The 21,611-nt window shown below is 44.8% G+C and overlaps 1 protein-coding gene across 1 annotated transcript; it reads left to right on the top strand.

Moving 5' to 3' along the window:
- The first annotated feature begins 658 nt into the window (after positions 1-658).
- FUT4 (fucosyltransferase 4) lies at positions 659-18,921 on the top strand. The gene is made up of 5 exons (XM_058686472.1): positions 659-729; positions 996-1,008; positions 10,009-10,083; positions 14,434-14,680; positions 14,814-18,921. Exons 1-5 carry the CDS (start codon positions 659-661, stop codon positions 16,385-16,387), a joined length of 1,980 nt encoding a protein of 659 aa, XP_058542455.1. The 3' UTR covers positions 16,388-18,921.
- Positions 18,922-21,611: the final 2,690 nt, after the last annotated feature.

Below are 21,611 nucleotides of genomic sequence, written 5' to 3'. Positions count from 1 at the left end.
GTCTCCCTCTGCCCCTCCCCCACTCACACTCTGCTTCTCTCTCAAAAATAAACATTAAAAAAAATTAAAAAGAAACAGATAGGGGTGCCTGGCTGGCTCAGTTAGTAGAGCGTGCAGCTCTTGATTTCGGAGTTGTGAGTTCGAGTCCCATGTTGACATGGAGGCTACTTAATAAACGAAACAAAACAACACAAAAATAAATCCAGGTATAGGTAAAGGTTAGTAAATGAATCATGTAGATGAAAGTCTCAGAGACAACAATTTCAATGCTAGTTTGGTAAGCTCATCATTTCTCTAGAATTTGTCTACTAAACAGTGTGGATTTTACTAATGCTATTGGGTTAAAAACAGATTAAAAAGAAGGAGGAAAAACTATTCTCCCCCTTCCCCTTGTCAAACGTAATACATGTGCTGTATAGAAAAATGGGAAAATAAAGAAATGTAATGGGAAACATATCGTCTAGAATTCAATTCCCAGAAACAACCACTGATAAAATGTTGACATAATTTTATTCTTTTTTCCTACGTGTATGTTCATTTTACATGTTCGAAATCACTCTGTATACTATATACATTCACTATCCCTTTTAACATAACATCATACAATTTCCCAGTCATTAAAATATAACTTTTTTTTTTTTAGTTAAGTAGCCACACAATGTCTCATGAGTTTCAGGTGTATAACATAGTGATTCAACAGTTCCATACGTTACGCTACACCTTCCACAAGTGAGCTACATCTGTCACCGGGCAACAGTGTTACAATATCATTGACTTGTGTGTTTCCCTAGTGTAGTGATTATCACGTTAGCCTAACTACCATCGGCTGTATTTTCTATGCTGTTGCTTTCGTCTCCAAACTTATTCAATCCCAAATTGGAAGCCTGGGTCTCCCACTCCCCTTCCCGTTTTGCCCATCCCCGCACTCTCCTCCCCTCTGGCAACCACCAGTTTGTTCTCTGTATTTACGGGTTTGTTTTTGCTTTGTTTTTTAGATTCCACATACAGGTAAAATTGTACCGTATCTGTCTTTCTTTGACTTATTTTACTGAGCATAATACCCTCTAGGTTCACTCATGTTGTCGCAATGACAAGATCTCATTCTTTTTTATGACTGAATCATATTTCACTGTGTATGTGTACCACAACTTCTTTATCCATTCGTCTGCTTTTTTAAAATTATTTTTACTTATTATTTTTGAGGGAGAGAGAGAGGGAGAGAAAGGGGGACAGAGGATCTGAAGCTGGCTCCACACTGACAGCAGAGAAGACCAATGTGGGGCTCGAACTCACAAACTATAAGATCATGACCTGAATCGAAGTCAGACACTTAACTGACAGAGCGACCCAGGCACCCCACCATTCATCTACTTTTTAAAGTTTATTTATTTATTTTGAGAGGAGGGGAGGGGCAGAGACAGAGAGAGAGAAAAAAAGAGAAAATCCCAAGCAGGCTTCCCATTCAGCAGGGAGCCTGAAGTGTGGCTCCATTTCATGACCTGAGCCGAAACCAAGAGTTGGATACTTAACAGACTAAGCCACCCAGGCACCCCTATTTTATTTTTATTTTACAGAGAGAGCAAACACTAGTGGGGGAAAGGGACAGAGGGAAAGAGAGAATCCCAAGCAGACTCTATGCTCAGAGTTGATTCTGTGAGCCTGGAACCACAACCCAAGCTGAAATCGAGAGTCAGATGCTCAACCAACTGAGCCCCTGAGGTGTTCCTAGCCATCATATAACTTTAAATGATAATTATATTTAAAAATTATATGTAGTAAAATTTTGCATTTATCACTATTTTTTGGACATTTGGGTTTTTCAGTCTTTCATTTTATACATAACTGTCATAATACTCATTCCTGTCCCCTTAAAAAATTCTTTTTCATAGGGGCGCTTAGGTGGCTCAGTCAGGTAAGCGTCCGACTTTGGCTCAGGTCATGATCCTGGGCTTCATGGGTTCGAGCCCTGTGTCGGGCTCTGTGCTGACAGCTCATAGCCTGGGGCCTGCTTCAGATTCTGTGTCTTCCTCTCTCTCTGCCCCTCCCCTGTTGGTGCTCTGTCTTTCTGTCTCCCAAAAATAAATAAACATTAAAAAAAATTTTTTTAATTCCTTTTCATAGTATTCTGGTTACATATCTCTCATTCTCTTTCCTTTCTAGGCTAAGCTTGTCTTAAAACTTCTTCCAGTTCTCAGTTCTCCAGTTCATTTCTCAGTTTTAATGTAATAAGTCAAGTCCACAAAGATTTGTTGACTGGGTATGTCCCTTCCCTATTTAAAAATATTTACACAGTGAAACAGTCAATAGTCCCTTAAGATCCAAACTTTTCCAGATTTAATATAAAAATTTCCATTTAGTAAATGCACACCAGAAGAGATCCTACATGTAAGCCAATTCCAGCCACCACCATGTTTATGGAATTCTCCATCGCTGGCTGCTTCAAAAATGGTGCTGTGGGCCAGTGGCTAAAATTGGAGAGATTACATTTTAAATCAGTCAAGAAATATAGCCCCCAAACTACCAGGAGTTGGGTAAAGCGTTCATTATTCTTACCAATCAAAAATCTTAACCTTCTAAAAATTCTTCCCATCACCTTTTTGCACCTATGTTAGGATACCACACAAAAAGTGCAGTGAGTGGGGGAGTGCTGACTTATTCATCCATTAGAAACGATGTCCTGTTTGCACTTGAACTCCAGGTGTGGCTTTACAAACTCACTCTCAGGGATTTCCTTCCTCACTTCCACTCTATTCCTGCCCAATAAACAAGCCCCGCTTTGTTCATTCTCAACCTCACTGCCTAGGCTGGGTCCTTGGCATCAGTCTCCCACTTCCTGATCAGCCGCTAGCTACCAGCACCAAGGACTGATCTCAAGGCTCTGTTTCCTAGCTAAGGTTTCTGTCCTTATTCTAGTTTGAGGTCCTGGCTCCTTTTGTGGCTAAATTCTGTTCTTCATTGCCCCATAGTACATCTTCCTAACTGGATTCCTGGACAGGATTTTTCATGCAAGCATTATGTATAATAGTGAATAACTGAAACCATCGAAATGCCAAAGATAGGGGATGGTTTTAACAGTTACAATATGATACATCTGGTTTTTAATTCAATAAGCATTTTCAATAAAAACTTTTTGAAAACCAGAATTACAAGGATACTCCTTTAAAGTGATAGAAATCTATAGCCATCTTAAATCAATAGCCATTTTAATACTCGATGAAATACACTAGAAACATTCCTTCTAAGGTCAGAAATGAAACAAAAAAAATTTTTTTTTCTAGAGCTGTTTGAAGCTTGCACTTTTAGTTTTCATTTTATATGCTCCCAGCCCAAGAGTCCTTGAATTTTTACAGAGTAGTTGCTCTGGGGTAACTTGGTGTCATAGGGCTTGCACCACACTTCCTAATTTGGCTAAATAGTCGTGGCAAAAGTATCTGTGAGCCACACAGATGATAAGATTAGAAGTAGATTCACAGAGCTAGAACAAAGAATCCTCAAACTTCTATGGAACCACAAAAGACCCGGAATAGCCAAAGCAATTCTGAAAAAAGAAAAACAAAATTGGAGGCATCACAATTCTGGACTTCAAGCTGTATTACAAAGCTATAGTCATCAAGATAGTATGGTACTGGCACAAAAACAGACACATAGATCAATGGAACAGAATGGAAAGCCCAGAAATGGAAGTACAACAATATGGTCAACTAACCTTTGATGAAGCAGAAAAGAATATCCAATGGAAAAAAAAGACGCTGTCTTCAACAAATGGTGTTGGGAAAACTGGACAGCGACATGCAGAAGAATGAAACTGGACATTTTCTTACACCAAACACAAAAATAAATTCAAAATGGTTCTCCTAAAGGAGAACACAGGCAGCAACTTCTTTGACCTTGGCTGCAGCAACTTCTTATGAGACATGACTCGGGCAAGGGAAACAAAAGCAAAAATGAACTATCGGGACCTCACCAAGATAAAAAACTTCTGCACAGGGAAGGAAACAATCAACAAAGTTAAACACGGCCTACGGAATGGGAGAAGATATTTGCAAATGACATTTCTGATAAAGAGTTAGTATCCAAAATCTATAAAGAACTTATCAAATTCAACACCAAAAAACAAATAGCCCAGTTAAGAAATGGGCAGAAGACTTTTCCAAAGAAGACATCCAGTTGGCTACAGACACATGAAAAGATGCTCAACATCCCTCATCATGAGAGAAATACAAATCAAAACCATGATGAGATACCACCCCACACCTGTCAGAATGGCTAAAATTAACAACACAAAAACCAGCAGGTGTTGGCAAGAATGCAGAGAAAGTGGAACCCTCTTGCACTGTTGGTGGGAATGCAAACTGGTCCAGACACTCTGGAGAACAGTATGGAGGTTCCTCAAGAAACTAAAAATAGAACTATCCAGCAAGGACACTATAAGGTATTTACCCAAAGGATACAAAAGTACAAATTCGAAGGGGTACATGCACCCCAATGTTTACAGCAGCATTATCAAAAATAACCAAACTATGGAGACAGTGCAAGTGTCCATTGACTAAAGAATGGATAAAGAACATGTGGTGTGTGTGTGTGCGTGTGTGTATGTGTGTGTGTGTGTGTGTATGTATGTGTGTATCACTCAGTCATCAAAAAGGATGAAATCTTGCCATTTGCAATTATGTGGAGGGAGCTAGAATGTATTATGCTAAGTGAAATAAGTCAATCAGAAAAAGATACCATATGATTTCACTCATGTGGAATTTAACAAAACAGATGAACATACAGGGAGAGGGGAGACGAGAGGGAAACAAGCCACAAGAGACTCTTAATGATAGAGAATAAACTATGGGTTGACGGAGGGAGATGGGTGGGAAATGAGCTAGATGGGTGATGGGTATTAAGGAGGGCACTTGTTATGATGAGCACCTGGTGTTGTAGGCAAGCGATGAATCACTGAATTCTACTCCTGAAACCAATATTTCATTGTATGTTAACTAAAAAAAAAAAAAGAAGAAATAAAGAAAGAAAAAAGAAAGAAAGAAAAAAAATTAGAAGTAGAAAATAAGGGGCACCTGGGTGGCTCAGTTGATTGAGCACCCACTCTTGATTTTGGCTCAGGTCATGATCACACAGTTGGTGAGATCCAGCCCCACGTCTGGCTCTGTGCCGACACTGTGGAGTCTGCTTGGGATTCTCTCTCTGTGTCCCTCCTCTGCTTGCACACATGTGCGTGCACTCTCTCTCAAAATAAATAAATAAACTTTAAAAATACATCAGAAATAAAAAAAAAGGGGGGGGGGTTAAAAGAAGCATATGTGGGTAGTCTTTTTTTTTAAATGTTTATTTTTGAGAGAGAGAGAGACAGAGACAGAGACAGAGCACAAGCAGGGGAGGGGCAGAGAGAAAGGGAGACAGAATCCAAAGCAGTCCAGGCTCTGAGCTGTCAGCACAGAGCCCGATGCGGGGCTCAAACCCACAAACTGTGAGATCGTGACCTGAGCCAAAGCCAGAGGCTCAATCGACCGAGCCACCCAGGTGCCCCTATGTGAGTAATCTTAGCAATTGTTGAGTCTTAAGGGGAATTTGGGATTCATCACCCTATTTTTTCTACGTGTAAAGTATTTCATAATATGTTGTTTTCAAGGATTTACTTTAGATATAAGGAAGCATTTATTCATGGAAATAATTGAAAGGCTGAGGAAGACCTCCCTTGGTCATCTTTATTTATTAAAAAACAAAACAAACACAGGAGTTAGTCACCTCTCCAGAACGGTTCAGCTCACAAAGGTGTTCCTTCCTCTGAGAATAGCTCACCACCACCGTATCCCTGACTCCCTGCCCCCACTAATCCACTGACCACACTGCCCTGGACTCTGTTCTCGGCCATGGCTAAGTTCACCAGGTAGACAAAGCCCAAGGTGGCCCAGTTGGATTCTTGCTGCCAAAGACTGAAAACTGAGAGTTAGGGCACCGGGGTGGCTCAGTTGGTTAAATGTCCGACTCTAGATTTTGGCTCAGGTCATGATCTCAGGGTTCTTGGGATTGAGCCCCGAGTCAGGCTCTGCATTGACAGCACAAGCCTGCTTGGGATTCTCTGCCTTTCTCTCTCTTTGACCCTCACCTGCTCTCTCTCTCTCAAAAATAAATAAACATTTTAAAAATAGTGTTAATAAAAATTTTTAGAAATGGGTTTCTGTGAGACTCGCTTCTCACCTGTTAATACGTTTTGCCCCCCATCCTGCCTTTTTTTTTCCCCCCGATCCAGAGCTGCCTCCAGTAAGTCACTATAACTGCAACTAAAAGAATCCTTACTAATAAAACTGGCTGTAGTTTTGTCTGGCTTAATTATAGCTCTTGCTTGGAGCACGTGTATGTGGGCTAAACCGCTTGACTCTGGTTTATAATCCCACATCTCTGCCACTAAGAGAGAGAGAGAGTAGAATCTACTGGGTGGAGAGACTCAGGTCTACCCTCTTTCCCCAGCAGAAACTTGTTTCCCTTTCACATGAAAAGCTTCCTTGGCAAACCGACGAACCTTGCCTAACTAGTTGTAAGCGGAGATGAGAAAGGTGCAAAGATAGGTGGCCTAGAACAACCTTCTACTCTGAGAGTGACACTTGATCAATGCAGAGGTGACAAGGGACAAAGTGACAAGGCAATCGAGGAAGTCTTGCTTCTAGAGGCACGTTCAGCAGTGACTGAAGATCTAACACATCCCAGGTTCTGATGTCAGCCTTTGGACTCTTTAGGTCTGGAATTGCTCTAAAACTATAGTTCAACAGGGTGGATTAAATAGCTAATAAATAGCTATTAGTGTAATAGTGTAATAAAAAGCTAGCATCTCCTACCAGGGCAGAAATGTTTGTCTGTTCAGATATACCTCAAGGACTTTCACAGAATTGGCCTTCAGTAAATGTTATCGCATGAAGTTACAGCTTTTGCAGTTTTCTAAGCCCAAACAAGGTCTGCCCCTAATGTGGCCCGGCAGGTGTCAATGTCGGACAATTCTCAGTACTGTGTTGTTTGGAAAACGCTTCAGAAAACAAACAAACAAAACAATAGCTCTACAAGCTGATCATGACAAAGGTGCCATGCCAAAATGTACCAAAGAAAAACTGAAGTATTTCCCCTTTCAAAGGCACACAGCAAATCCTGTCACATCAAAATCGTCTATCAACAATCCCCATCAATCTTGCTCAAACTGTGGACTGGGAAAGGGGCCAGGAGAGCTTCAAGGGCGCTGGGAGGCAAAACAGCTGGTCAGTGGTGGGAGTGAGGAGCGGTGGGCTCCGTGAACGGGCGATCAGACAGCATCTACCACTTTCCTTCACATCTGATTTCTCTTCTCCGACTTTAACAGTTGCCGCTGTTTCCCTGCTGTCTTGGATGATCCAGGAAATGAAGTCTTTGCACAGTGAGCTCACTCGAGAAAGAAGTTGCTTTTTATGCAGAGCCCCGTGGTGCTGCCAGCACAGAAGAAGCTCTTGCCATGCAGTTAGATAGTTAGGGCAGTGTTTATTCACCTGTCCTCTTTTCCCCAAGACCAAATGTTCATTGAATTGCACTAAACGTTTCTGAGGGTGAGTACAGAGCCGTTCCTTTCAGAGCGGTTGAAAATAATCCTATTATAACCAGTCTTATTAATGTGATTTCAACTTTATGCAGCATGTAAGGTTTCTGGGCTGTGGTTTATTTGGCCACAGTAAGCTTGGCCTGGAATCATAAATATGTGGCTGTCTTACTTCTTCAGGAATTTTTCTTCCCTTGCCACATGAGCAATCTAGACTTACCCTTTCATTTTCCATGCCTTTCCAAAATCATTTGTGTGCCACTAATTTGTTCATTGTCATCCAACAAGTATTTCTTTTTTTTTTTTTAACGTTTATTTATTTTTGAGACAGAGAGAGACAGAGCATGAATGGGGAGGGTCAGAGAGAGGGAGACACAGAATTGAAACAGGCTCCGGGCTCCGAGCCGTCAGCACAGGGGCCCGACGCGGGGCTCGAACTCACGGACCGCGAGATCGTGACCTGAGCCGAAGTCGGCGCTCAACCGACTGAGCCACCCAGGTGCCCCAGCCAACAAGTATTTCTTAATATTGCAAGTGCCTCAACCCCTTTTTAGAAGTAGAATCACAGGAATGAGAGTGATGGAGCCTGGTCTGAGCAGCGTTCTATTCTGATTGGCTACTTGAGGGAAATTTACTGGTCCAGGCAGAATTACCTGACTTCTAGGGGAAAAAAAAAATTATGTATCTTCTCTCCATTTTCTTTCATGACGTGTGCCCTGGGACTGTGTGAGAAGTGGGGTCAGGACAAGGGGTGGGGGACAGGTAGTCAAGATCCTTTCCTCCATCTGCAGAGGGTGGGGGGGGTGCCTCCCAGAGTCAAGGTCTGGTCCTGAGTTAGGATCTGGTTGCCTTGAGTGTAGCCACACACATAAGTACTAATGTGGGGCAGGTACCATAGAAAAGCCTAGTGTTGATATGTTTGAATTTCTGTGATTGTGTAGGATTTGTCCTAACTTGCTTTAGTCAAGTGAGACTTGGGATTGGGGTAGAAGGACAGTGCTGGTGAACCTGGAGGGGACTTGGGGAGGCCAGTGTGATACTTAACAAGATGTACCCTACACTTCGGTTGTATTATTTTCTTAGTAATTATTTTAGAGTTCAATCTTTTTTTTTTTTTTTTTTTAAGATTTTTATTCTTAAGTAATCTCTATACCTAATGTGGGGCTCGAACTCCCAACCATGAGATCAAGAGTCACTTGCTCCACCAACTGAACCAGCCAGGCACCCTTAGAGTCCAAAGTCTTTTGCATAACTTTTATGAATGCAGAAATGCAATTGTTTTGTAAGTGTCTCCTAAAATGTAAAATTAAGAGTGGTGTTCATTCACTCATCTATTCATGTATTTAAGAAATATTTATGAAACACCTCATGTTGCCAGGCGTTGCACTGTGTGATGTTAATATACTTATTTCGATGTCAAAATAACTTTCTTTTTTTTTTATTCCATTAATTTATTTTTTGAGGGTGGTGTAGGGGCAGAGAGAGGGACAGAGAGAATCCCAAGCAGGCTCCTTCCTGTCAGTGCAGAGCCTGATGCAGGGCTTGATCTCATGAAGGTGAGAGCATGACCTGAGCTGAAATCAAGAGTCGGACGCTTAACCCACTGAGCCACCCTTGCGCCCCTTACGTTCTTTTGCATAAGTCTTGTATTCCATAACTTTCACATGTGACTACAAATAATGTCTATTCTAGGAGGAAGTAGTTCAACAAGAAAAATGCAGAGGTAAATCCTGCCAATATTTAAAGAATTATATAAATATTTCTAACAGTAATTGAAATTTCACTATGTACATTTTTCGGATCTCCCAACATTCTTGTATCACTCTTCAGTCAAGGAAGTGTGCAAGAGGAACTCAAGTACGTAAAGATTAACACCCTAAAGTAAATACAGTAAGTTCTCACATTGTCTCTTCGCGACAACGCCTTTCAGGGGCAGTAACGTTTTGCACTTGGGGAAAAAGAGAAGACCTTATAAATTGGTATTAGGCTTGTTTTTCTACCAGTGATTTCACAGGGCAATGAATAATAAATTGGGGATTGTCATTGAATTTACACAATTCTTAACAATCTTTAACTAACAATCATCTCCACACTCAACTGCCCAATTACGCACAGTTAAAGAATTATGCCCGACAAAGGAAACAATCTCCACCTACTTGCATCCGGGTTAGCCTTTCCAGGCACATCTTCTCACAGACTGCTCCCCACTTCCTTGTAAGTACAGAATATGGGGAGGGGCTCTGGATTGCCCTTTTCTCTCTTCAAGGGAAAAACTGGAAAGTATACTGAGCAGGTCAATGTTGAGTCACAGGAATCTCAAATCCAGGAATCTCAAATCCATCCAGAGATAAGAACTCATCTGAGGGTGGCCTTGTGGAGCCCAGCTGGCCAGCTTGGTGCCGGTGGAAAGGCCTGAGGCCGTCAGAATGTGTTCTGGGGATTCCTAGGAAATATCAAATGTCTTTGGTGAGGAGTCCCAGGACGGGCTGCAAATGTACCATTTCCCCGAGGAAGAGCCAAGAGTGAGTTAGACTTGCAGCAACCAGAGTTGTCCTTGCCCTTGGTCTCAAAGAATTCTGTCCTATATCAAATTTTGGAACTGAATAGATCATCCTCGGACACGCTGTGTGCTGATTACTCACTTGGCTTGATAAAATAGGCCTTAATTTATGGACTTCTCTACACCGCGTTAGCAATCCTCAGAGTCCAGAAGCCCTTCTTTACACCTGACCTTGTTGTCTTCATACTTGCAAAGGAAAGCCAGTTCTTCCTGTGTAATATTCCTTGGAAACTGAGAGAACTGTAACTACACAAGAAATACTTTGGTTTATCCTTACCAAATTAAAGACAATCATAGAAACCTTAAAATTCTAAGAATCTTAGAATAACAATTTTAGCATTTAGAATAACAATTGCTTACTGACGGCTGGTAGCCAGGGTTGTTTTGGCTCGCCCACTACCCCGTGCTCTTCAGATAACAGCATTTCCCTTTGGGGAACTCCCTCCGTTGTTGGTCCATGAAGTTTAGGTAAACCTACCCTGTAGCTCCACAAGAGTATCTAAAGAGAGTCTACATCTCCTGATCACAGTGATTGTTTCAAGAATGACACTTGGTGCAGGTTGGGCCAATGAGAGTCAGCCTTATTTGATGGAGCTTCTGATGCTGGTCATCACGGCTCTAATTCATGTGTAGCATTTACACTTGAAAGCTTCAGGGGCTTCTTCACGTCACAGCAAATCATTCACATAGCCAATTTTTCCTGATACTTACACACTTTATAGTGGGGAACACATTTACCAACAGATTATTTCAGCAATACATTAAGAGCCTTCATTCATTCAACAAGTGTTCAGTGAAATGATGAAAACTACTAGATGCCTGGTTCAGTGCTAGGGATGGAGTTGTGAATGAAATATGATCCCGGCCCCATGATATTCTGAACGATGTCTGTATGGGAGCACACAGGAGAGTCATGTAACCTACCCTACATTTGTGCACATGGGGGTCCAGGAAGGCTTCCTGGAGGAAGGGCCTCCTAACTATCTCTGAATTGATTCTCCTCTAATTTTAATTTAATCTCATTCTCACATCTATCTCAGTTCAGGCATTTTGTTTCATATCTGAATTATACCAACGGTTTTCCAACTGGATTAGATACTTGTGTTCTTATCCTGGTCCTTACTCCCAATTCGTCTTTTACTAATGAAAGAATGATTTTTTTTTTTCTTAGAAACATTTTACTGAAGTATAATATACACACATAAAAGCACGTATGTAAGTCTGAAGCTTAATGAATTTACTCAACAAAACATACCCAATTAACCAGTGCCTATATCAATGAACATGGCCAGCACACCAGGAGACTATCTCATGTCAACTTCCATATGCTCACCTCCCCTCACACGTGAGTTTTTTTGTCTTGTTTTTTACGTAGGCTTCTAGCCCGTTGTGGGGCTTGAACTCACAACCTTGAGATCAAGACCTGAGATCAAGGGTTGAATGCTTAACCACCTGAGCCACCCAGATACCTGGCAAAAGATCTTTTTAAAATACTCGTTATATTGATCCTTTGCTTTATTAAAACCTTTCGAGGATTCTCAACAGCCTTCAGGATAAAACCCCATCTCCTTAGTCAAACTAAACCCCTAGTGATTTCTTTTAAAAATTTTTTTTTTCAACGTCTTTTATTTATTTTTGGGACAGAGAGAGACAGAGCATGAACGGGGGAGGGGCAGAGAGAGAGGGAGACACAGAATCGGAAACAGGCTCCAGGCTCGGAGCCATCAGCCCAGAGCCCGACGCGGGGCTCGAACTCACGGACCGCGAGATCGTGACCTGGCTGAAGTCGGACGCTTAACCGACTGCGCCACCCAGGCGCCCCTTTTTTTTTTTTTTTTTTAATTTTTTTTTCAACGTTTTTAATTTATTTTTGGGACAGAGAGAGACAGAGCATGAACGGGGGAGGGGCAGAGAGAGAGGGAGACACAGAATCAGAAACAGGCTCCAGGCTCCGAGCCATCAGCCCAGAGCCTGACGCGGGGCTCGAACTCACGGACCGTGAGATCGTCCCTAGTGATTTCTAACCTACCACCTTCATCCCGTTTGGCTGTTGCTATGCTGCTCCTTCTGTTTAGACGAACATCTCAGCCCTGTTCCCAATTTGAATCGTTCCTAATTATTCCAGGAACCACCTTCTCAAAGCCTTCTATAATTCTTTCTCTCTGCACTGTTTCAGATTCTTGAAGGTAGAAATGGTATTTTTCAGTCCAGGTTCCTAACTGGTTAAATAAATAAATGAGAACGCCTGGCTTTGTTACTTTCCCTTAACGCCTTTCCTCCTTTCCATCCCTCTAAAATAAGAACAAACCGTTGCTCAGGGAATAAATCAATGAGTATGATCTTCAATCAGTTGTTTGTAGAGGAGTCATGATTGGTTTCCATTGATCCAACTACACCCTCCTGCCAGGTAATCCCTTTCCCCAACATCAAGATAAGACTAAAGTAGGAGTTGCTGATCCCTCACTCTACCAAGGTAAGTAGATACTATGGAAATTGATATTCATGAGATAGGAGCCATTCTGCCCATAAAAAGTTGGTTTAATTGGAATATCTGAAGGACTTAGAGGAAAATTGGGAGTGGGGGAAGGAAGCAAGGAAGCAGGTTAACATTTACCAAATGCTTACCTACCTTGTGCTGGATACAACGTTAGCCTCTATCTGTGATGTCTTATTTACTTCAAGTGGGGGAGGAATGTGCATAAATATACGGGTTTTTGAATTGCATAACAAGAAAAGCCAATATATCCTTTCCTTCTTTTGGTTGAAGAAGGAAACACTTGGGCACTTATAGCTTTTTTTTTAGAATTAAAAATAACAGAGTGGGGCACCTGAGTGGCTCAGTCCGTTAAGCGTCTGGTCATGAGCGTCGGCTCAGGTCATGATCTCACGGTTCTTGAGTTTGAGCCCCACATTGGACTCTGGGCTGACAGCTCAGAGCCTGGAGCCCGCTTCAGATTCTGTGTCTCCCTCTCTCTACCCCTCTGCTGCTTGCACTGTCTCTCGCATTGTCTCAAAAATAAATAAACATAAAAAAAAAATAACAGAGTGGAACTGAAATTCATAACTCCAATGACAATTTGGTTAAGTAGCTTAAAAATTATACCATGAAATTAAAAAATAAAAAATAAAAAAACTCCACAACATTATAACAAGTTTTAGTGTGTAGGAGAAAGTAGGTATAGCCAGAACATCTAATGCTATCCGGCTCCCAAATTGTCCCTGTGGGCCAGAAGGCAGTGCCACATGAAACCATCTTTATAGAAGCTTTCGAAATCTATACTTGATTTTTTAAAATATTTATTTTGAGAGAGAGCATGTGTACACAAACGGCCAGAGAGAGAGAGAGAGAGACAGGGAGAGGCAGAATCCCAAGCAGGCTCCACCCTGTCAGCACAGAGCCCAAGAGGGTGGGGGGCTCAATCCCATGAACTGTGAGATCATGACCTGAGCAGAAATCAAGAGTGTGATGGTCAACTGACTGAGCCACCCAGGTGCCCCCTCTGTACTTGATTTTTAATGAAAAAGTTCTTCCTGGTAAATCCTAATGGCAAATCCAAATTTGTTTGTTTGTTCTGTATGCATAATATCAAACGCACCCGCCAGGTTGGCCCCATTCCCAGAAAATCCATTTCTCCTCTAACATCCCGTAACTCAATATGGCACCGGGCTGGGGTGCTGGCAATGCACAGCCGTCAAATACTAAAAATTCTCCCCAAACTGCCTCATCTCCTTAGGTCAGCAGCCCACCTATGACCTATTTGGAATTTTGCTGAAAAACAGTTTAATGACATAAATGAAGGCCTAAACCTAGAAATTCAAATTCAACTTGTAGGGAAAAAAAATTTGCTCAACTGGCTATAGAAATGCATGCCTGGATTGTTGACTCACTGATAACAGTGGAAGCAGCTGTGAGCTACTCACCTTTTATAGCCAAAACGTGGGTGCTCTAATTGTTTCTTCAGTGCTTAATAAAACTTAGTAGTGCCGTTCATTCATTCAACTCCCGGACCAAGCAGTAATTTCCTGGAGGACAAAGGCCCAAAGGGCCATATGTTTATCTTTGGTTTCAGAGGCCTCCTCGCCCTTGTACCAAGAACGTTCTGGGCCAGCAGTGAGGAGTATGTAGAGGTGGAGTGAGGGAAAAGAATGTTTCAGATTGGTCAGAAAACGTTTATTCTTCTGATCCTCTGCTGGGGAGGAAGGCGGAGGGGAGAGAACGTTCTTGTGGCAGTGGGATTTAACTATCCACCCTGAAGACTTGGTTTCACAAACGCACAACCCCTGTGGGTCGCGCCACTGGCCTGTCTCGGAGGGTCACGAGGTCACGGTCACCGCCGCCGTGGCCGCGCCGCAGCCCGCACGTTTCCGCGGCCTCTCGCGCTCCCTCCCTCCGGCAGGCGTCGCTGGCCACCGCAGGGCGGCGAGGAAGGAAGCGGACTCGACCTTCCGTCCCGACGCCCGGGGACTCGGCACCCCCGGCCCGCCTTCTCCACGAGTCCGCTCTAGCGCCCTCTGCACGCGCCCAGCGACCAACCGGGTCCTCCCTCTGGAAGGCGAAGGTGCAGGCCACCGCGACTGAACACCGGGGCGCCGCTGGGAGGGAGCCGCGGGCAGGCCCGGGCTCAAGGCCAGGGAGCTGGGCGCGCGGAAAGGCCCGGGACCCCCCGAGGTGGGGTCCGGAGAGCGGGTGAGGGTCCCGGGCGGCGCGGCCGAAGGTCCGGGAGTCCTGGACGGGGCGGGGACGGGCGGAGGCGCTGCAGGAAACGCCCGGGGCCGGCAGTGCCGGTCGGGCCGGGGGCGCGGTGGAGGGGAGGGACGGGGCGGCGCCCGGCGGGGCTGCCCCGGCCGCGCGCTTAGCCCTGGCGGCGCGCCCCGCGGGGACTCTTCGGGAGGAGTGCCAGGCCCGCGAGCCTTGGGATTCCGGGACCGCCCTCTCCCGCTCCAGGGCCGGCGGCGAGCGGCAACGACGGCCGGAGCCGCAGCGGCAGCATGAGAGCGGGCGCCGCGGCCCCACGCCTGCGGACGCGCGGCGAGCGGCGGCGGCCGTGCCTGCGCGCGCCATGGGGGCGCCGTGGGGCCGGGCGGCCGGCCGGCGCTTCGGGCGGCGCCGGGGCCGGGGGCTTCTGCCGAGCGCCTCCGCGCTGGCGGCGGCCGGCCTGCTGTGCACCGCTCTGGCCGCCTTCTGCTGCTGGAGGCAGCTGCCGCCGCTGCCCTGGGCATCCTCCGCCCCGCCGCGGCCGGTGGCCGTGCTGCTGTGGTGGGAACCCTTCGCGGGGCGCGACAGCGGCGCGAGGCCGCCCCCGGACTGCTGGCTGCGCTTCAACATCAGCGGCTGCCGCCTGCTCACCGACCGTGCGGCCTATGGGGAGGCCCAGGCGGTGCTTTTCCACCACCGTGACCTCGTGAAGGAACCCCGTGACTGGCCCCCGCCCTGGGGCGCCCCGGTGCTCTGGGCAGATGAGCTGGAGTTGCGGGTGTTGGACGACGAGGAGGCGGTGGCCGCCGAAGCCCTGGCCACCTCGGGCCTCAGGCCCCCCGGCCAGCGCTGGGTGTGGATGAACTTCGAGTCGCCCTCCCACTCCCCGGGCTTGCGGAACCTGGCGGGGAACCTCTTCAACTGGACCCTCTCCTACAGGGCCGACTCGGACATCTTCGTGCCTTACGGGTACCTCTACCCCAGGACCCATCCCAGCGACCAGCCGCTAGGCCTGGCCCCGCCGCTGGCCCGGAAACGGGGGCTGGTGGCCTGGGTGGTGAGCAACTGGGATGAGCGCCAGGCCCGGGTCCGGTACTACCACCAGCTGAGCCAGCACGTGTCGGTGGACGTGTTCGGCAGGAGCGGGCCTGGCCGGCCGGTGCCCAGCATTGGCCTTCTGCACACAGTGGCCCGCTACAAGTTCTACCTGGCCTTTGAGAACTCGCAGCACCTGGATTACATCACTGAGAAGCTCTGGCGCAACGCGTTGCTGGCCGGGGCCGTGCCCGTGGTGCTGGGCCCCGACCGTGCCAATTATGAACGCTTCATGCCCCGCGGTGCCTTCATCCACGTAGACGACTTCCCTAGTGCCTCCTCCCTGGCTGCCTACCTGCTCTTCCTCGACCGAAACCCAGCAGTCTACCGTCGCTACTTCAGCTGGCGCAGGAGCTACGCCGTGCACATCACCTCCTTCTGGGACGAGCCTTGGTGCCGGGCCTGCCAGGCTGTGCAGAGCGCCGGGGACCGGCCCAAGAGCATACGCAATTTGGCTCGCTGGTTTGAGCGGTGAAACCCCGGTGTGACCCAGGGAGGTCAGATCGTCAGCTTTTGACCCTCAGCTGCACATCTCCTTGGCTGGTCGAGTTTTCCAAACACCCATTTTTACTCTATGGGGGAAAGGTGATTTACCAATTAATATGATTCAGCATAAAGACTGGGTAGGAAGGATCCCTGGTTCTCATGGTTTTGTTTTTTTGTTTGTTTGTTTTTTGGGGGTTTTTTTTGCACAGCTAGCAGTTGGGCTCTGTCTGCTGTAGGTGGGCATCAGTGTTCACCGGTGAAGAAGGGAGCCCTCCCTCACCTTGTAACCAGGACGGATGTGAAACAGTAGCTTAACTACCAGAAGCCTTTGAGTCAGTTGCTCTTTTTTTCCTCATCTGTCACGGGCTATATAGGTGGCCTGTGCTGAATCCAAATCCATACACACTGCTCCTTGACTCACATTGCACTGGGCGAATGTGTAGCAAGCCCCCCGTTCCAGAAGGAGCCTTGTTGCAGAATAGTGAAAGGACTGTGGCCCCAAGTGGGTCTCATGACTTCCTCAAAGTCTCATCTCCTAAAAAACGGTGAGGAGGGTGGTCCAATGATCCATGGACCGTTCCTTAACAAGTACTGTTTGTTCCCCTGCCGTCTGAGTACAAAGACGATGCTAGATTGCCCTTGGGGAAGAGTTAGGATGAATATACAGGTGTACCTCACTTTACACACACGTATTTTTGAAACACTGCTTTTAAATCAAATCCCCAATTCACTGCTTTAGGAGACGTCAGTGTTTAATGCAGTCCTCTGGGGAATCCCTTTACAATGTGAATAAGCATCTCCTAACTTATTTCCTCTGTGTCTGTTTTTCTATAACCAAAATTTTTAAAAAGTGTATTAAAATTAGAGATGTGAAAAAAGCAGAAGCGACCTTCTTCTCCCCTCTGTCCAGAAAACCAGCCCGTGTTTACCAACAGAAGAGAAGGAAGCCGCAGTGCCACTTTCCACAAAGTTATTTGTTTGTATCGTTTTACTGGACGGGAAAATTAAGCAGGAACGTACTGCCGGAAGTACCTGTCTGCAGGACAGAGAAAAGAGATTGTGCCGCAATATGGCAAAAGGAAAAAAGTTTCATGGTGTCTATTAATGGCAGTTTTTGTTTCTGTCAGTTTTCAGTTAAATGTTTAATTGCTAGGGAATGGAACTAAATTAGTGCCTGCAATGAGCCGTGGTTTTCTGTTAAAATATAAATCTGCCATTCTCCCCGGGGCCGGCTGGTTCCCCTCCTAGTCTGCATAGTAGTACTTACGGTATGGCCTCACATTTCTAGTGCCCTTGAGCCTGTGCCGTGGACCAACTTTGAAAATGGTATGCATTGACTTGAAAAGGTGAACGAGCAGCATATTTACTAGGAGTGACCGCGTGCCTCCTCTGTGCCAAACACTGGGCTTGGGGTGCCAGGAGAGACACACACATGTGTAAGGCGAGGTCCTTTTCTTGAAGGCTATTAGAATCTGCCCTTGCCAACAGGTAAAATAGAACTTTGATCAGTCAATCGGCAGAACCTACTTGTTTAAAGTGACATTCTTTAATACAGGCCATAGGTCAGTTATTAGAAAACCAGTTGATTTATAGCCTCAAATAATGGTTTATTTTTCTCTTTGACTTATTACAATAAGGACCTTCAGTGACTGATTATTGTGAGCATGGTCTAAGATTAGGTTTATATAAAGTTGTGCTGTAAACTGTAATTTTGCTTTTGATTAGGGCAATTAGCTGAATCATTAAGTTTTATCTCTACGAGTATTCATTGCAGACTCACTTAAAAAGTTCACTGAAATCCAGGCGCTTCAATTTTTTTTCCTTAAAAGGAGAAATTAAAGCCCATAGATAACATTTCCTTATTAAAATATTATAGTGTGGGCGGAATTACAAAGTATCAGTCAACCAATAAAAAAAAAGGAAAAATTCTCTTCTTATACTGAGTATTTATGAGAGATTGGCAAGTGATCTTGGGGTTCCTGGGAATCTAGATGGGCAGTGGGAGAGTGGATTTTGAAGGTAATCTGGCTTGAATTCCAGCTGTGTGACCTCTGCAAGTTAGTAATAACCTTGAAGGGCACCTGGGTGGCTCAGTCAGTTAAGCCTCTGACTCTTGATTTCGGCTCAGGTCATGATCTCAAGGTAGCGAGATCAAGCCCTGTGTCTGGCTCTGCACTGGGCATGGAACCGGCTTAAGATTCTCTCTCCCTCTCTCTCTGCCCCTCCACTGCTTGCACTTGCTTTCTCTCTCTAAAATAATAGTAACAACAACAACCTCGAGCCTCAGATTCCTTATCTGTAAGATGGGGAGGGAAAATACTTCATAGCTCATTGTGAGCTTTGTGGAAACTAAAATAAGTAAAGGGACCTAACACGTGGCAATCACTCAATTGGTAAGAGAGATTTTTTTTTTCCTTTTTTGTTGCAGTGATTTCAAGGTGCCTCCATATCGATTTGTATGTCTTAATTTAAATCTCAACATACGTTTCAGGATATATCTCAAATAAAAAGGAAGGGGCCTCATATTGTATATTTCAAGTGTATTCCTAAAGCTAAACCCTATTATTTCAAGAATCATCATTGCTATTTAGATCGAGCTTGAATTTGCAGGCTATTCTTTCTTTGAAAGACAAATTGTTAAGTTATATTGTTACATGAGTATTATTTTACTGATGTTCTTCTTAGTTACAGTAAATCTTGTTAAAACTAACCACATATTTATTGAATATTTAGCATAAGGAAGGTATAATTGCATTTTTATTTGTGTGCAAATTTTGGGTCTAGAACAGCCAGAATAGTTTTTGAGGCTGATTTCATCAAAGAGTAAGAGAAATATGTCAATTGCTCATTTTATGTTATTTTTCACATCATTCTAAATTGAGTAGGTTAAAATTTCATATCTGATAATATAAAAATGCATCATATATATTTAAAAATGTCTTTTCTATGATCATCATGCCCCACCCCCCTTGAAGGCATAAACTTTACTCTCAAGTTTATTACAAATTGAATATTTTTAGCACTTGATGACTCTAATGATATGATTGTGCCTGGAATGATAGTGGCATCGGGAAGACAGTGTGACTGGCTTTCAGCATCCACACTCGTTTCTGGTGTCCAAGCCCTTCCCTGGTGGTAAGTTAGAAGAGACAGGGTGGCTTCATGGAAAGAGTTTGCAACTGGGAGTCAGAACCTGGATGTGTTTCTGCCTCTTTCTGCCCCTGCGGTCCTGATTAGGCGAGTTACTTAAACTCTCTGGGTTTTAGCTTCCTCCTTTATAATGCACAAATGCCCCTAGAGAATGAGGGTTACGTGGGACAACATGTACCACAGTGCTTTGTACATTGTGAAGTGCTGTACGGTTACAGTGTGCTCTAAGTTTTCAAAGTTCTAGAGCAGGATGAAAACAGACTTCTCTGTGTAAAGGGCCGGGGTAAATATTTTAGGCTTTGCAGGCCATACAGTTTCTGCTGCCGCTAAACTCTGCCTATGCAGCACAAAAACAGCCGTTGGCAATATGTAAACAGATGGGGTACCTGGATTTGGCCGTAGTCAGTCAACTCTGTGCTAGACATTTAGACATCTGGGGAATTTGAGAACCTACCTGATGGGTGTTTCTTAAAAGGGATTTGAGAATTGGAATTTAAGAATTTTGGAGATAGACCCTCCTCGGTTCCTAGATCAGCTTGGCAACTTTCGCTAATTGTCTTACCTTGGGTACATTATTTAAACTTTCTGTGCTTTGGCATCTCTAATTAAAGGTAATCATCTATGGTTGACAGAGGTGTTGGGGGAATTAGATGAGACACAAAGTACTCAGTACGGTGTCTGGCACATAGGAAGCACCTGGAAGATGTTAGCTACGATTATCACCATTCCATTTTATAGAGGAAGTTGAGGTCCAGACCTCTGAAGGACCTGCTTGAGGTTACGGTAGTAGAGGCAGGACCAGCCATGCTTGAGCAAGTCACAACCCCTGGAGCCTCTGTCACTTGAACTGCAGAATGGGGGAGGGGGGGTTGGACATCTTCTCTTGGGACCTTCTAGTTTCACTTGCCATCGTTCTACCAACTGGCACCCCACAGTTTAAAGAACTAATTCACCTCCCCAGGTGCCTTCCTGGTAGTCTGGAAATGACTTCCTACCCAGCAGCAATAAATGGGAAGAAAACCAGGCACCAGAGAGGGGGACTCTGATTTAGCATTATATATATATATATATATATATATATATATATATATATATATATATATGTGTGTGTGTGTGTGTGTGTGTGTGTGTGTGTGTGTGTGTATGTGTGTGTGTGTTTTAAAGTGTCACATGCCTTAGGAGGGAAGGGAGCCAAGTTCTTGGTAATTAGTATGGTGATAATCGCATTACGTTTCAAGTCCTTTTTGGATGTATCTCAGGGACTTTTATGCTACCCATTCTTGAAGCAAATCAAGTATTTATGTATGCGTGTTCAGATTGTTTTGACAAAGTGATTAAAGTGTTACCGTGGAAAATGACTCCTTGTTTATGATGTGTCTCCTCCAGGCACTAATGTGTCCCACCATGACACGTGGGAGTGTTTCTTGGTTGAGGGGTTCCTGTTGAGTTCGTCAGTCCTAGATTGGTAACTAAAATGTGACGCGTTTGTCTCTTCCGAGTGGCTCGAGGTCTAATTCCAGCTCATCCTCTTACCTTTCTTGCCTGGCTTCTTTACTTTAACCCGGTGACTTGTCTCCAAGGGCAGAAGTAGTGTATTCCTTGCTCTCCTTCCAATTTATTTTATTAACTGCTCCAACACACTCTCTGTACTGTCTTTACTTCCTGTCCAGTAGACCAAATAATGCCATTTTAAAAGAGGCAGAACAAAGACTGGGAACATGATGGTGGGCAGACGCATCCTTCTTCAACTAACATTCAAATTATTGAAAAGGGGAAAAACAGTGAGTGTTTTCTCTCCTTCCCTTTCCCCAGCACACACACACACACACACACACACACACACACACACACACACACACACTGACATGCTCATTTCAGTACAGATTGTTGAAACCGATGATGGCCAGCTGAGGGTAGGAGCAGACGGGACGAGAAAAGAAGATTCGATAGTGAGTACTCCATCACGAATCGTGAATGAGCGAAAGGCGTGCACTATAGGACAGCTGGTGAATATACGTGGGGAGGGAAGAGGAAACAGAGAAGCAAAGACATTGGGGTAAACG

Source organism: Neofelis nebulosa, chromosome 10 (assembly GCF_028018385.1).
Source record: "Neofelis nebulosa isolate mNeoNeb1 chromosome 10, mNeoNeb1.pri, whole genome shotgun sequence".
Classification (NCBI taxonomy): Eukaryota; Metazoa; Chordata; class Mammalia; order Carnivora; family Felidae; genus Neofelis; species Neofelis nebulosa.
This window is presented reverse-complemented; position numbering and strand designations above follow the sequence as displayed.